The sequence below is a fragment of the Salvia hispanica genome, chromosome 1 (assembly GCF_023119035.1).
Source record: "Salvia hispanica cultivar TCC Black 2014 chromosome 1, UniMelb_Shisp_WGS_1.0, whole genome shotgun sequence".
In the NCBI taxonomy this organism is placed as follows: Eukaryota; Viridiplantae; Streptophyta; class Magnoliopsida; order Lamiales; family Lamiaceae; genus Salvia; species Salvia hispanica.
This window is the reverse complement of record NC_062965.1, coordinates 16,047,849-16,064,804: the sequence shown is the minus strand read 5'-3', so window position 1 is coordinate 16,064,804 and position 16,956 is coordinate 16,047,849. Positions and strand designations below refer to the sequence as shown.

The following is a 16,956-nucleotide window of genomic DNA, read 5'->3' as shown; positions in this document are numbered from 1 at the left end:
TTATGGATTGAAGCAAGCGCCGTTGCAATGACACTTGAAGTTCGACAATGTGATGTTGTCAAATGGATTCACTATCAACGAGTGTGATAAGTGTTTTTACATTAAGAACACAGATAACGGGTTTGTTATTGTGTGTCTTTATGTTGATGATATGTTGATAATGGGCAGCAATAGTGCCATTATTAACGAGACAAAAAACATGTTGAAAAGAAATTTCGATATGAAAGATATGGGTCTAGCTGATGTGATTCTTGGAATAAAAATTTTGAGGACTAATGAGGGAATTGCCTTAACGCAATCTCATTATGTTGAGAAAATGCTTAAGAAATTCAACTCGTTTGATTGTAAGCCAGCAAAGACTCATTTGGAGCTCAATGTCCATCTAAGCAATAATATGGGTGAGCCTGTTGCTCAAGAAGAGTATGCAAAGGTTATAGGAAGTTTGATGTTTATCATAAATTGTACTAGACCAGATCTTGCTTGTACGGTGAACAAGTTGAGCCGATTCACGAGCAATCCAAGCAAGGAACATTGGAAAGCTTTGTGCAGAGTTTTGAGATACTTGAAGTATACTATTGACTTTGGATTGCACTACACAAGATATCCCCAAGTACTTGAAGGGTACTGTGACGCAAATTGGATCTCTGATTCAAAAGACTCATTTTCGACGAGTGGGTATGTGTTCACTGTAGGGGGTGGTGCTGTTTCGTGGAAGTCAACGAAACAGACGTGTATTGCTCGTTCCACCATGGAATCTGAGAGTTTATCGCTTTGGATAAAGCAGGGGAAGAAGCCGAGTGGCTCAGAAATTTCCTAGAATATATTCCATGTTGGAAGAAGCCAGTGCCCACAGTAGTGATACACTGTGATAGTAAAACAGCTATAGGTAGAGCACACAGTGGCTTCTATAATGGTAAGTCTCGACACATTTGTCGACGACATAATACCGTAAGACAATTGATCACAAGTGGTGTTTAAGTCAGTGGATAACTGACAAACTCATATTTTAGCCTTGTTTTATGGGTGATTAAAGAGTGCTTTTATTGATTTAAGATGTTAAATACAAGTTTTTCACCTTATATACACTAATTAGGTGAGTTGATGGGTTTATCGTAGTTTTGTGATGAAAACAGGTTGAAACGAGCCGAAGCTGAAATTCGAGGAGTTCTCCAGAAGGAAAACCCGACCGGGTGTTTTCCATCTCGCGGAAAACCCGGTCGGGACAAACTCATATTTTAGCCTTGTTTTATGGGTGATTAAAGAGTGCTTTTATTGATTTAAGATGTTAAATACAAGTTTTTCACCTTATATACACTAATTAGGTGAGTTGATGGGTTTATCGTAGTTTTGTGATGAAAACAGGTTGAAACGAGCCGAAGCTGAAATTCGAGGAGTTCTCCAGAAGGAAAACCCGACCGGGTGTTTTCCATCTCTCGGAACACCCGGTCGGGTGTTTTGAAGTGGCCTTGTGGACTCCAGGAGGAAAACCCGACCGGGTGTTTTCCATCTCGCGGAAAACCCGGTCGGGTGTTTTGCAAAACAGCGGGCTTCGGGAAGAAAACCCGGTCGGGTGTTTTGTTACCTACAAATCACCCGACCGGGTGTTTTGCTAATTGCCCTGATTTTCACTCCGAGTATAAAAGGGGTTCTAACTCAATTTAGAACCCTAACTTTTCCCCACGCCCAGAAACAGTTTTTCCACCTTTGAGAGCAGATTGAAGAGACAAAGAGTCCGATTCATCAACAAGTTTGAAGACGAAGACGATTTGCCATTCAATTCACCCTTGGGAGTACTTTTATTAGTTTACTATGTTCAATTCTCTTTCTATGGATTCTTCTTGTGGATTTGTATTGAATATGAGTAGCTAAATCTTTCGTAGAGTTTTGGTGAAGACTACAATGAACGCTTTTGATTAATTCAAGGACTTTTGATTACCTTTGCTCTTGTGATTTCTTTGTTTCGTTCTTGTACCTTTTCAATTCAATTGCTTAGCTACCAATTGGGTTTGTTGACCTAGTTTTGAGTAATCGAGAGATACCTAATTAGGATTGATAAAAGAATGAACAACACCTAGATAATTTGCATTCGAGAGAAGGAATTCTAGAGTGAGGGCTTTAGCCTTTTGTTTTAAGGAGTTAATTGTTGAGTATTAGAAGGAGACTTCAATATTAATGATTAATCAACTGATTAAGTGCACTCGAGAGAGGGCTTAGTCTAGACTAGCGGCTTTCCTAGTAATCCTAGAGACTTTAATTGGGTAATCGAAGTTGTTGATTTGTTCGCATCGTGTTCGTTGTAGTTGGATCCAAGGCTCTACCGTGTTCTCTTATTTGGAACTTTTCTTGGTTGCGCGCTCTTAGCTTGTTTATGTTTATTTGTTTCTCAAAATCAAAACCAACTCTCCGGATTTTCTAGATAGTGTTCTAAATTGCTTCGTAGTACTCAAACCGGCACTTAGTCTTTGAGGATCGATAATTTAACTTGCCACGTGCTACATACCCCATACACTTGTGGGTGACATTTTGATTGCAAGTTTAGCATGAGTCAACGGGACATGGTAATGTCACCGCCTGGTATCGCCGACACTCATGCATTTTTTTTATTTGAATATATATATAAAATTCATGCCCGAACCAAAGTGGACAATTAGTGGAAGACAGAAGAAGTAATAATGGTTAGGGCTATTAACTGTAATTGTAATAGTTGATAGGTTTCTCTCTATAATCTGTCATACTTATCAGTCGCGTGGTTGAGAGTTTGACTGAGCTCTTCTAATGAAGAACAAAGAGGTCTTGGGGATTAGTGAATCCGAACCTAGTCTGATCCCTATGACTACTATATAAAATTAGAATAAAATACTATTTTAATTGTTAGGAGTCGTATGGCCCTCCACCGGGTACACCTCTTTGATAAATCCGTTAGGATACCCAAATGCTTATGTAATGACTTGGAGGAGCACAAATCTAGAGACACCATAAATAGAGTGCGAGTATGATTTTTATACGAGTGAGGTGAACAAAATATTATAAAAAGAGGTTTAAACAATTAAATTTGTTTCGAAAGTTTTGCACTTAATTTTATGCCGTTTTAAATAACAAACGTTTTTGTCCATTTATAATTTTTCATCGTTGTTCTCTTCTTATTTACTCTCCTTTCACTTTATTAGAATATTATTTAATACTATTATTTTTCAAAACGAGTGCTTAAAAAAACTCTTCATAAAGAAAGTGATTTTTTCATTTAAAATAAAAGAAATACTTATATTCATCATGTAGATTAGAAAATAAGTAGATGTTTTTTTTGTAATATTCACTCCGTCCACAAAGTAATACTCCATTTTATAATTTCGAGTCGTCCACGAGTTAAGTCTAGTTTAAATTTTTGTCATTTTGGATCATAGCTTACACTCCACTAAATAATTAAATTTATATTCCATAAACTAACGAGTTAAGTCTAGTTTAAATTTTTGTCATTTTGGATCATAGCTTACACTCCACTAAATAATTAAATTTATATTCCATAAACTAATGAAGTACAGTATATAAATTGAAATTCACGTCCCATTAATTTTTTTCACCATTTTTTCTTCATATTCTTAAAACATGCCCTAAGCCAAAGTGACCCGACCTTAAAACGTGAATGAAAATAGGAGTATTTATTATAAATAAGTATGCGTATATATTTGCTAATTTATTTTTATCTAACCAAGTGCTCATCTGTCCCACTAGAAATGAAACGTTTTCCTTTTTGGATTGTCACATTAAAAATAAAACGTTACTTAAAATAGAAATAACTTTATCTCTACTTTTCTCTCTCTCTTACTTTACTCTCTCTTCTTTAACTCACAAAACAACACTAAATAAAATCATGTGTCGGAAACCAAATGTTTCATATTTATTGGGACGGAGGGAGTATTAGATTGATCTGATCAGCTAAATCATGAACCGATAGCTTCGACTATCCATGGTCCTATTTTAATAAATTATGCAACATCAACAACCTCCCTTCCCATGCATTACTACGTCATATAAAAAAAAAAAACCGAATTACGTTGTCTCAGATCTCAGAATTGTCACTCTCAAACCACCTCACATGTCATGTTATAGGCAAACACTGCAAATTGCTGTGGATCATTCATTAATAAAACCAGCAAGCAAAATTCATTTGATTTTGTACTTCTCTGTCGTCATCTCAAACGTCACACACTAACTCATCTATATATAGATTTATAACTACGTATATCCCTTCAATAAATTGTTCAAACCTCAATTCCCCACTCATTTTTTGCCAATACTCAACCAATGGAACATCGCCACGTGCTCCTAGTAACCTTTCCGGCGCAAGGCCACATCAACCCTTCCCTCCAATTCGCAAAGAAGCTCATAAAATTGGGCATCCACGTCACCTTCGCCACCAGCATCTCCGCGCGGCGGCGCATGGCGGCGCCCGTCGTCGCCAACGGCCTAACCTTCCTCGCCTTCTCGGACGGATTCGACGACGGTTACAAGCTCGGCAACGACGCCAATATATTCATGGACGCGATGCGAAGCAACGGCTCCAAGGCCTTGAGAGGCGCCGTCGCCGCCGCGGCGGAGGAGGGCCGCCCCGTCACGTGCCTAGTCTACACGCTCCTCCTCCCCTGGGCGACGGAGGTGGCGCGTGAGCTCCACATCCCCAGCGCGCTCCTCTGGATCCAACCGGCCACCGTCTTCAGCATTTACTACCACTTTTTCAACGGATTTTCCGACGAAATCACCGAAAAATCGGATAAACCAGGCTGGAAAATCGAAATCCCCGGAGCTCCGCCGCTCTCGAAAACCGACCTTCCCTCCTTCCTCCTCCCTTCTTCACCGGAAGCGCATAAGGCTGCGCTTCCGACGTTTAAGGAGCAGTTCGACGCGCTGGACGCCGAGCCGGGCAAGCCGAAGGTGCTCGTCAACACCTTCGACTCGCTCGAGGCGGAAGCGCTCCGCGCGTTCGACCGCTACGAGCTGATCGGAGTCGGACCGTTGATTCCCTCTGCTTTTGTCAACGGCGAGGATCCGTCGGACAAGTCGTTCGGCGGCGACCTCTTCGTTAAATCCGACGGCTGCATCGAGTGGCTGAACTCGAAGCCGCAGTCGTCGGTGGTGTACGTGTCGTTCGGGAGCCTGCTGAGGCTCCCGAAGGCACAGATGGAGGAGATCGCGGCTGGCCTCCTGCGCTCTGGGAGGCCGTTTTTGTGGGTGATACGGGCGGCGGAGGAGGGGAAGGAGGAGGAGGAGGAGTTGAGCTGCTTAGAAGATTTGGATAAGATTGGGAAAATTGTGACGTGGTGCTCACAGCTCGAGGTGCTGACGCACCCCTCGCTGGGGTGCTTTGTCACGCACTGTGGATGGAACTCGACTCTGGAGAGCCTATCGTGTGGGGTCCCTGTCGTGGCTTTTCCTCATTGGACGGATCAGGGGACGAATGCGAAGATGATAGAGGATGTGTGGGGGACTGGGGCTAGGGTTAGAGGTAATGAGGATGGGATTGTGGAGAGTGAGGAGATTTGGAGATGTGTTGAAGAAGTGATGGATGGTGGTTTCAAGAGTGTGGAATTCAGACGCAATGCTAGTAAATGGAAGGGATTGGCTAGAGAAGCTGCTGCGGAAAATGGATCTTCTACAGTTAATTTGAAGACGTTTTTGGACTATGCATCTTGAAGTTTGTCCTTATATGGTATGGTGAATCAATGGTATTGAAGTGGTCGCCGCCTTTTCCTTTCTTATCGCGTTTTAGCATGATCGATGGCTTCTACTTGATGCTAATAGCATGTATAGTCGTGCTTGCATGCAAGCTTAGCAGTGCTCCTTGCTATGCAACGTCCGTGCTTAGGCATTGTGTACGCGTATGCCCAAGCGGTGAGCACACCCGCTACGCATGCATTTGGATAATTGACCTATTTATAGTGGTTGTATTCATGTATTGCATGGTTTGATTTTATTTCTATTAAAAATGGTTTAGATGTTACGTTTATCGTTGTCTCTTAAGAGAGAGAGAGATTGTGGTCAAATGGATGTTCTCTCCGGAAAACGTATCAATCAATTAATACTAGTAGTGTTACTTTCTCATTAATACTAGGGACGGTTCGGTTGCAAGATTGTATCCTGAGATTAAATAAGTAGTGTGTTTGGTTTATGAGATTGAAATCCACAACTCAATTCTAGATGGATAATCATAGGATAATTAGTCATAGTCAATCCCCTCCAACCAAAAAACCCTCACAACTCAATCATAGATTACATCTTGGTACTGTTTTATTCAGAAAATCGAACACCACCGTAAAGTAGTAATATAATCCGTCCGTGTGAAATATTGTCCAATTTTGCTATATTGCTCCATCCGCAAAATATTGTCCACTTTGCTTTTTCTCAATTTTTGTGAATGGACTTCACTTTCTACTAACTCATTACACTCGCATTCTATTATATATAGTATAAATGTGGGATCTACCATACACTAACTTTTTCAATTCACATTTCTTAAAACCCTCAGCGAGTTAAATATGGACAATATTTCGTAGACGGGGGGAGTACTTCTTTTGATGAGGTATACAAGAAAGTTATTGAAAAAATTAGAAGAATATGGATCTTATCTTTATATATTTAATTTATAATGAAATGAGACTGGAATTAGTACGGGTGGGTCGATACGATATATCGTATCGAAAACGTTATATCGTGTATCGTATCGAAAATATCGATATGAAAGAATTTCATATCGTTATCGTATCGAAAGTTTCGATATATCGAACTTTCGATATGGATAATATCAATATCATCGTATCGATATTTCGATATATCGTACCGAAATTCACTATATCGTTAAGAACGATATATCAAAGAACGATACGATATATCGAAATATCGTTATCATATCGAATACTTGTATATCGAAAAATATAGTTTCAAAACTGAAAAAATAACACAAAAATTAATAATACTTCAACACAATACAATAAATAGTGTTCTTATTAGGGTCTCATAAATATATTTTCTAAATATATTAATGAATTAAATGGATTTATATATATTTATAATTTTAAACTTCAATATGTATTGAATTGCAATATGTTTCAATATATACGATATATATTGTATATTCAATATAAAACGATATATCGATATATATTGTATATTCGATATAAAACGATATATCGCGATATAAGAAAATTCATATCGTTATTGTATCGAAAACTTACGATACGATACCGTATCGTATCAAAATTACGATATACCAAAAATTCGATAATTTTTCGATATTTTTCAATACGATACGAGCGATATATCATTAGTTCGATATTTTTTCCCAGCCCTAGGAATAAGTGAGTCGATGTAGGGTCCACGGATTGAGGGAGTGAAAAATAAGTTGGCAATTCAAATCGACCTTCCATATATATGTAGGAGTACTAATTTAAGCTAATTTACGTGCAACTTGAGACTAAAGAATTAGTGGCTCAATGAATTTAAAATCAAAATAAAATAGTCTCTCTTTAATTATTACAGAGTCGTATATCTCTGCACTACGTAATTCCGCGCGCCACATATCCAAGAGAGAACAAAAATGCCTAATTAATGACTTGGAGTGCAAACATATTGATTGACTTTTCAGCTCTTTGAATAACAAACATTTAAGAGATTGACCATTACTTGACCTAGCTATTTTTATCTAGTACAATGTCTTTTAATAAATGTGCTCATTAGCAACAATATTTTGACTCAGACTCATGGAAATGTGGAATCATGGTTAAATTGACCTAATGGATTGAACTATAAACTGATAACTTTGTTGAATTAATTTGATGATATACATATTGGCGTCGATACAGCGTCAACAACCACACATTGCATCATTCATGACTGCGAATTAGTTTCATGCCGGAAATGACCATCTCAAACCACATAAATTTTCTTTTTAAAATTGCCAATATAACGAAGTGATTAGTTATAAGCAATCTTCTCGTTATTACATAAAAATTTTGGATTCGTCATTCATATTTATGAACCATTCACTGGAATTACCATTCTCCATATAAAAAAAGACAGTTGCATCGACAAATATCCATCTTTTATTAACTTGCATCTCTAACTCTATTTACCTAGAAACACAAGCTAACCAATAACCATAACTAAACAAAATGACAATTAATTTTGCTGCATGACAACTCAATTATTGAAGGATGGTTGCAACCTTATTCCATTGCATCATGATTCAGCCTTTTCCTTGTCCTTTTGTTTATCACGTGCATGATTTTGCATACCTCTTTTTGATCTTCAAACCTCATGATTGAAACAACAAGGAAAATTCATCATTGATTTTTCAATTGAATCTCAACCTCCTAATCTCATCTTTAATCAAACAAGCAAGGAAAATTCATCTTTGATTTTTTAATTGAATCTCAACCTCATAATCTTATTTTTAATCAAACTAGCAAGGAAAATTCATCTTTGATTTTGCACTCGTCAGTCGTCACCTCAAACGTCACAAACTCATGCCTCCACTACTTATCCCAAACTTTTATCTACACATATTTACACATTCCAACTTTGCAATTCATCACTTAAATTGTGCATCGAAAATCCTACTCGACCAATGGAACAGCGCCACGTGCTCCTAGTAACCCTGCCAGCACAAGGCCACGTCAACCCTTCCCTCCAATTTGCAAAGAAGCTCATAAAAATGGGCATCCACGTCACCTTCGCCACCAGCCTCTCCGCGCGGCGGCTCGTGGCGGAGACCGCCGCCACCAAGGGCCTAACCTTCCTCACATTCTCCGACGGATACGACGGCGGTTACAAGCTCAGCGACGACACTAAAAACTTCATGGAATCGATGCGAAAAAAAGGCTCCAAGGCCTTGAGAGACGCCATCGCCGTCGCAGCGGAGGAGGGCCGCCCCGTCACGTGTCTAGTCTACACGCTCCTCCTCCCCTGGGCGACGGAGGTGGCGCGTGAGCTCCACATCCCCAGCACGCTCCTCTGGATCCAACCGGCCACCGTCTTCAGCATTTACTACCACTTTTTCAACGGATTTTCCGACGAAATCAACGAGAAATCGGATAATCCAGGCTGGAAAATCGAAATCCCCGGAGCTCCGCCGCTCTCCAAAACCGACCTTCCCTCCTTCCTCCTCCCTTCTTCGTCAACAGAAGCGCTTGCGGCGTTCAAGGAGCAGTTCGAAGAGCTCGATGCCGAGGCGAGCAAGCCGAAGGTGTTCGTCAACACCTTTGACTCGCTCGAGGCGGAAGCGCTGGCTGCGATCGACCGCTACGAGCTGGTCGGAGTCGGACCGCTGATTCCATCCGCTTTTGTCAACGGCGAGGATCCGTCGGAGAAGTCGTTCGTCGTTGACCTCTTTGAGAAATCCGACGGCTGCATCGAGTGGCTAAACTCGAAGCAGCAGTCGTCGGTTGTGTATGTGGCATTTGGGAGCCTGGTGAGGCTCCCGAAGCCACAGATGGAGGAGATCGCAGCCGGCCTCCTCCGCTCTGGGAGGCCGTTTTTGTGGGTATTGCGAGGCGAGGAGAAAGAGGAAGAGAAACTGAGCTGTTTGGAAGATTTGGATAAGATTGGGAAGATGGTGACGTGGTGCTCCCAGCTCGAGGTGTTGAAGCACCCCTCGCTAGGATGCTTCGTAACGCACTGTGGGTGGAACTCGACTCTGGAGAGCCTGTCGTGTGGGGTCCCTGTCGTGGCGTTTCCTCGTTGGACGGATCAGGGGACGAATGCGAAGATGATAGAGGACGTGTGGAGGATTGGGGTTAGGGTTAGAGGTAATGAGGATGGGATTGTGGAGAGTGGTGAGATTTGGAGATGTATTGAGGAAGTGATGGACGGTGGTTTGAAGAGTTTCGAATTCAGACTCAATGCTAATAAATGGAAGGGATTGGCCAGAGAAGCTGCGGCGGAAGATGGATCTTCGACTATGAATTTGAAGGTGTTTTTAGATCAAGCATGTTGAAATGTTTTACTCCTCCTGTCCCATAGAAATAGACCCTTTAGGGTTGGCACGAGTTAGTAATGTGTAATTGATAAAGTAAGAGAGAATGAGAAAAAGTAGTTGAAATTGTGTAGTGGGTGGTGACACCATAAATGATACTAGGTCCATTTTATTAGGAGTGTAAAGATTTCCTAAAATGAAAAATTTGAAAGTTACTGTTTTTAAGCAACGGACTAAAAAAAGGAAAGAGCTGCTATATTTAAAAAACGGATAGTTATGGATAGTTGCAATTTGTGGGGAGAGGAGAACAGAATCACAATGCAGTGGGAGAGGGAAAAAACAAAATAATTAGGCACCATTTAAGGGTGAGGGGAAGAAGGGGTGGCAATTTTACAATAAAGGATAGAAAAGTAATTTAAGTTGCTATCACGATCGTACTTCCTAAGGATAAAAAGCACAGTTGATCGCGACTAAGGGAGGATTTTAAGAAGCGGGGAAACGATCAATAGGGCTCGAAACAAGAATCAAATGTGGGAATTCAATCATTCAAATTTGAGTATTCAATCTCAGTCGTCCATGGATTAAAAGAAATAATATTCAACAATATCAAATGATAAACAAAACAACGTTCAGCGGAAGCATTCAAGAGTAGAATAATATTATGTATGAAGACATAATATATTCAAAACATTTTAGTTGCTATCATTCTTCACTTTCATGCTCAACATCCACCACGCTCGTCACAGCTCAACCTGCACATAGAGAAAACACATGCAGGGCTAAGTACTTGATGCACTCAGTGAACTTATGCCAAAATATTTTAATAAATAAAGTCATGTCAAGCCGTCTTTGAGTGTACTCGGGTATTACCTTAAAAAAAATGCCGAGAAACACTAAAATTCTTTTAACTTTAAAATGGTGATCGGCCGATCTACTATCATCATCAACTATCACATACCAAATCTGAACTATCGTGTGAAACGAGAATGTGGCCACAAACTCAATCACCGGACCGGCCGACCCGAAAGACGGCTCACGATCCCTATCTATGTACACTAGCTTAAGTAAGGGCTCACCCCTAGTCAGACCCGAATTCGTTAACTATCAAAGTCGAGAGGGAATTAAACCCATTAGACAATCAGATTGACAGCTCCATCAAAAACCAAAATATGGCAAGACATAACATATTTGCAAAGAAATACATCATTCGTAATATGGCAAAATATTGCAAAATATTTTAAAAGAAAGCCCTCGATCATTTAATTTTTTCTGAATTTGAATTCCTAACGTCTGACTTCAATATTATTTGCGGAGAAATTCTTCCTTGAGTCCATCCTCCTATTTCTCGTTATTGAATCCAGCCCAAAAGTTAGAACTCTATGCCCAAACAATTGAAAATAAGAATAGCCAACTTCTTAATTAAATAAGAAATAGTCCAACCTTTATATTATTCCTTTGGCCCAAAACTTAAAATGCTCCAATCCAACAAGTGGGTACAAAGATCGACTTTTCCACTCTTTTCCCAAAATTTGAGCAGCAACTCCATCGCTGCCTTCGGCCGAAACTGCCGCTTCACCGCCGGTTCTCCCTCATCTCCACCACAGCGCCGCTGCTGTCAAAATGCTGTCGGTGTCGTCGCTACCGGGTCAGCGGCTGCTGCTCCAGATCGAGACAGCCATCAGCCGAAGTCTAAGAATCACCGAAACCATCTCACACTGCTCTCCGTTCACACCGCTGCTGTCCCTCCTTCGATCAACACCTATCAGCCTTATCACCAAGAGACAAACTCGCTGTCCCGACTCCTCTCCTCCGTGGCTGTGCGCGGTCCAGCCCGTGCCCTCTCTCTTTGATCAGCCAGCCACTTGCCGCGACATTGACACCGCTGCTGCACTCTATGAGTGTCATCAGCCTGCTGCTCCCTCTCGCTGCCCGTCACTCCTTTCTCTCGTTCCTTTCGTCTTTCTTGTAATGGCTTGTCAATTGTGGAGTATGAAGTATGATATGTTCTCTAAAATAACACAATGTGTTTGATATGTAAATCATATAAGAGAGAAAATCCGCTATACTATATATGTCCCTAATACATATGATATTCTCATTAATAGGGTACGCCTATATACCTTCCTCGTCCGCCGTAGGATTTTCATTAGATTGAGTTGAACTATCAATCTGCAAAATTTCTCGTTCTATGTACAATTCTCTCAAAAATTTCGGACGTACTCAAAACGTACAAATCTACAGTTACAAATTGATAAAAAGATTGAGAAAAACAACATCCTCTTTGATCCATAGCTGTAAATTTAAAACTTCACCAACATACAATGTACTGTATCCCAAATATTTATTATCTCTCAACGACATACTCTTATATAGTTATACCTCCAAGATTATCACTAATTGACATATTAAAACCTCCCACTAACTGCACTTACCTTTAAATTATATATATTTAATTTAATAAAAGTTTTAAAATTAAATGCCAATCTAGTATTTGAAAAATAATTTTTTTTTATAAAGTTGAATGAAATCTCAATGTATTCGATCTGTTATTTTTCCTCATTTGGCTTCCATTGACCTTCTAATAATTAAATCTCAACAAAGCTTGTAAATTATTTCCTTAGGTGGCCATTGCCAAACTATGCTAGGTGAGAAAATGTTTCAATTTTCTCTTGCTCAAAGTATATGATCCCATACATCGACTTGCGATATCTACCCTCAACACACTCAAAGTGAATGAAGAGATTTCTACCGGTTGATATTCTTATTAGTAGTACCTGAGAAACAAAACTGCACGGATACAAATTCGATATGATTGAAATAACACATCATTTGTCATGCTTAATACACAATTGCCAACATAAAATCTCAACTATTTTAAAAACTCCCAATTATTTTGCAGAATGCCATACACTTCAAATCACAATCAACATTAACAGAACTAAAAAACGATCATATCATATTTATATTCATGATATCACCAATTTGATTACACAATTACGAAGAATATATAAATGCAACAGTAAAGCCCCCAAATCATATGCTTTTAGCAATAGAATCTCACAATTTCACCTGATCTACAATCTCTTCCAAACACGACAATCAATACGTACAAAACTAAAAGAAACCGGCATTAAATTCAACTTATTTTCTTAACGCTAACAACAATTACAAAGGAAAAAAACAGAGTAAATACCCCGAAGAGGCGACATTGGTTGTTGAGGAGAAAAATGAAACGGAAGCCCAATCATGCTTCTATCGAATCTGATACTCTCTTAGATGTCGTCCTTTGAATGTTGATTATGAAGCTTTCCAACTTCTGCACAAAAATAGAAAGAGAAGACTATTAAATGTTAAACAACATACAAGTAGAATATTAAATTAAATTTACTCTAGAAAATTACCACTAGGGATGTCAATCGGGCCAGCCCATCGGGTTTCGGGCCAACCCTATTCGGGTTGCGGGTCAATCGGGTGCGGTCTAATCGGGCTGTGATTTTTTTGGGTTATAAAAGTTCAACCCTAACCCTAAAAGCTCGGGTTTCGGGCTAGCCCAGCGGGCTAATCGGGTTGCTAACGATAAAATTAACATGCGCTCAATCCAATAAATAATAGTGAAAATTAGTTATATTTATAAAATGTAAAATATTTAATTATGATAAATTTGAGATATATGCTTAAACTCAAAGATAAACATGACAAAATACTAATATTTGAGATTTATGTAAAATAAAACATAAAATCAAGAAATTTTAACGCATGTTTTAGAAATTTAAATAATATATTTTTAGTGAATTAGTCAAATTCACATATCTATATTATGTTAATAAAAATTTAATATATATTTAATATATTGAAAGTTATTTTTTTAGTAATCTATATTATAAAATAACCAATGAATCGTCGAATTAGAGTCAAACAAATAGAACGATAGAAATCTTATCGGGTTTCTGGGCCAGCCCATCGGGTTTTCGGGCCTGGTCCTAACGGGTTGCGGGTTAATCGGTGCGGGCTAATCGGGCTGTAATTTTATCAGGCTAGAAATTTTCAGCCCTAACCCTGTAAATTTGGGGGGCTATTCGGGCCGGCCCACGGGTTGCGGGCTACATTGACATCCTAATTACCACTAACTATACCACTAATCCACTAAGTATGGAAACTAAATAACCAACAAACACTCAATCACACGTTTTATATACTTTTAATTCATTTAAATATCTATTTTAAATAGGTATTTCCCTAAATATCCTCAAAATTCCTCTTATTTCCCTAAACACTCCCAAAACTCCCCTTTTATATATTACTAGTATAACACCCGCGCTATGCGCGACTTAAAATATCTTCCTTCTACTAATTTGTCATTGTGAAAAAACTAAATAAAATAAGAAACAATGTCATTATATAAGATAAAAAATAAAAAAAATATATACTAACATTATGTTAAAATTGGAAATTATAAATTTAAATAAATTTGAAATTAAATCAATATAAAAATATTTATTTTTTACAACATTTAATATATATCGTCTTTAACAACATACACATGTTAAAAATACTACCAATATTAAATAACCATAAAATATTTAGTATAGGACAAAAAATATTCGGAGGATAATTATTATTATTATAAAAAAAATGGTAAACTACAAAACAAATAAAAAAAATACAAATATTAGGAAAAAATTACATTAAAACAACTAAAGTTTCATAAGTTAGGAATAAAATTATCTATAAACAACTAAAACATTACGATAATAAGAATAACAAAATAAAGAAAAAGCAATTCAGAGGGCCACAACTTCTTTCCACTCCCATCTCCCTCAATCTACCACTAATTCAACCTCATGTTTGGTTAATTACTTTCCTCCTTAATCTCCAAATGGATGATTTGTGCATGTACGCAAAAACAATGTGATATTTATGATCTTCTTCTTCTTTGCTTCCTTTTCACATTTCTTTGACTTTGGATGTTTTTTTGCATGACAACTATAAAAGTGGCGAAGTTCGAGACGAATATAAAAAGCATTAGCTATGATTTATTTATTTGTAAAAAAAAGAACTATAAACTCAAAAAAAAAAACACAAATTAACATTAATATAAAGTTTAAATAGTACTATGAACTAATATAACGCACTCCGACATAGAATGAGCGTCAAAATAGGATTTAAAAGTGATAGTTTTCTTTCATATTCTCTCACAAGACTCTTTGTCCATAATCACCGGCTTGCATCTTCGGCTCTTCGCCTTTCACTGTCTCTCATATGACTATAGGTCCACTGTCTCCATATATTGTTCAAGGAAACTCTCGTCGTTGACCGCTGGAGTTGAATCATTTGAGGAAGCAAGACATAAACTCAATGTCAACAACATTTCTAAAACCTTTTTAGTTTTACCTTGCAGAATAAACACAAAATTAAATCTATCTGAATAATCAATAACAATTAAAATGAATAATAAAACCTTTCAAATTTTATTGTGTCTGATTATCTTGTCTGAGTATGCATCTCTTGTAGTTTACCGTTTGCTCTTCACAATAAAAATGCTTCAGAAAAGCATCTGAGACCTCCTCCTCCAATCATAACATTAAGTACAACACTATACAAATCATACTAATTCATGTGTACATATCAAAATTCATCTAAAATCTCAACTATTCCCTAGAGCATATGGAATAAGGAGGAGTAAAAACAATTACAGAATGCAAAAAAATAATATTCCAATAGAAGACGATTCACCTGCTTTGACTTTTGTAAGAACATCATTGGTGCAAGAGAATTGCAGCATGGAGAAGGTAACTATCCTCTTTTTGCCATGTTTGTTTCTAGCTCAGATTTCAGTATGGAAAGCCAATATATAAACGCCGAAATTTCTCTTTTCATCGAAAGGGTTCATTGCAATTTATATTCCAAAGTGTAAATCACATTTTCCATGGGAAAACCGAAAGTGTCCAAGAGTAGTAGATCAACGCATTTTGCCTCTTCGTCTCTCCGCCACAAATAATCGTCCACATAGATGATCAAAGGTGATGTAGCACTTCAGTGTATATGGTGTTTTTCATATTAGGGTATGCAACAAATTTTTTTTTTTTTCCAGCTAAATGCATGCATATCGGTTGTATAATCAATGCTATTTTGCTGTATTATTGTTGATGATTTTGATCGATTTGGCTATCTTCTAATATATATATTATATTTGATCTTTTGTAGTATAGATCTAAAAGTGATTTAAATGATACGTGATTTGTGTGCAATTTTTAGTTTGTAAACTTATTTGGTTATATGAGTTTAGAATTTGAAATATGTTAGAGTTTGTATACTAGAAATCACCTTTCGAGTGATTGAATACTGTTAAAACTCTTATATTATTTTCCAAAGGAATTAACAGATTATTTTTGTCCTAATGTTATTATGTTTTACATTTAATAGATGTTTATTGCATATTTAAATGTATAAGTAACTTAACAAAGTCTAAGTCTTTGTTTTAGTAGACCGGTTGTGGACGTCGTCCACTTTAAGGTAACACGGTCAGTTCTAAACAAAGAAAAAGAATAATTTCACAACCTAGATATGCTTAGACTACCTATCGTGAAAGGTTGCAATGTCAGTCCGATTATTTCTAAGCCTTATTGAAATAAGATGACATTGGTGTGGTATAGCACTTGAATGGATCTAACAAACTGAGACAGTCTTTATGCTATCTACTGAAAGATGAGGTCTCGTAAATTATTTCTCAATCAATGTACGTTAGCATTGATCATACGGTATTGATTATGCACTACTTTGACTTACCAAATGGTGCGGGTTTTCGCAACCCAATAAGCCTGGTATATTGGGTAGTGGTGATTAATATCTAGCGGTGTTAGGATTGCTATTATGTTGAATCGTGCGCGAGGTGAGTCTCGTTTGATAACATCCTCAAGAGAAGCTTGAAATAAAGTTTTATTATTCGGAACCTAGCTAGTTGGAGTTTAATTACTCTATGAATAATAAATAAG

The 16,956-nt window shown here is 37.9% G+C and overlaps 3 protein-coding genes across 3 annotated transcripts; all 3 read left to right on the top strand.

Annotated features, from left to right (window-relative positions):
- Window positions 1–316: 316 nt before the first annotated feature.
- LOC125188335 (secreted RxLR effector protein 161-like) lies at window positions 317–817 on the top strand. The gene has a single exon (XM_048085115.1). It carries the CDS (start codon window positions 317–319, stop codon window positions 815–817), a length of 501 nt encoding a protein of 166 aa, XP_047941072.1.
- Window positions 818–4,236: 3,419 nt separating this feature from the next.
- On the top strand, window positions 4,237–6,100 carry LOC125205290 (crocetin glucosyltransferase, chloroplastic-like). The gene has a single exon (XM_048104168.1). It carries the CDS (start codon window positions 4,303–4,305, stop codon window positions 5,686–5,688), a length of 1,386 nt encoding a protein of 461 aa, XP_047960125.1. The 5' UTR covers window positions 4,237–4,302; the 3' UTR covers window positions 5,689–6,100.
- A 2,401-nt stretch (window positions 6,101–8,501) lies between these two features.
- LOC125212612 (UDP-glycosyltransferase 75C1-like) lies at window positions 8,502–10,189 on the top strand. Its single transcript, XM_048112827.1, has one exon. The coding sequence runs from the start codon at window positions 8,618–8,620 to the stop codon at window positions 9,983–9,985; it is 1,368 nt and encodes a 455-aa protein (XP_047968784.1). The 5' UTR covers window positions 8,502–8,617; the 3' UTR covers window positions 9,986–10,189.
- The last annotated feature ends 6,767 nt before the right edge of the window (window positions 10,190–16,956 follow it).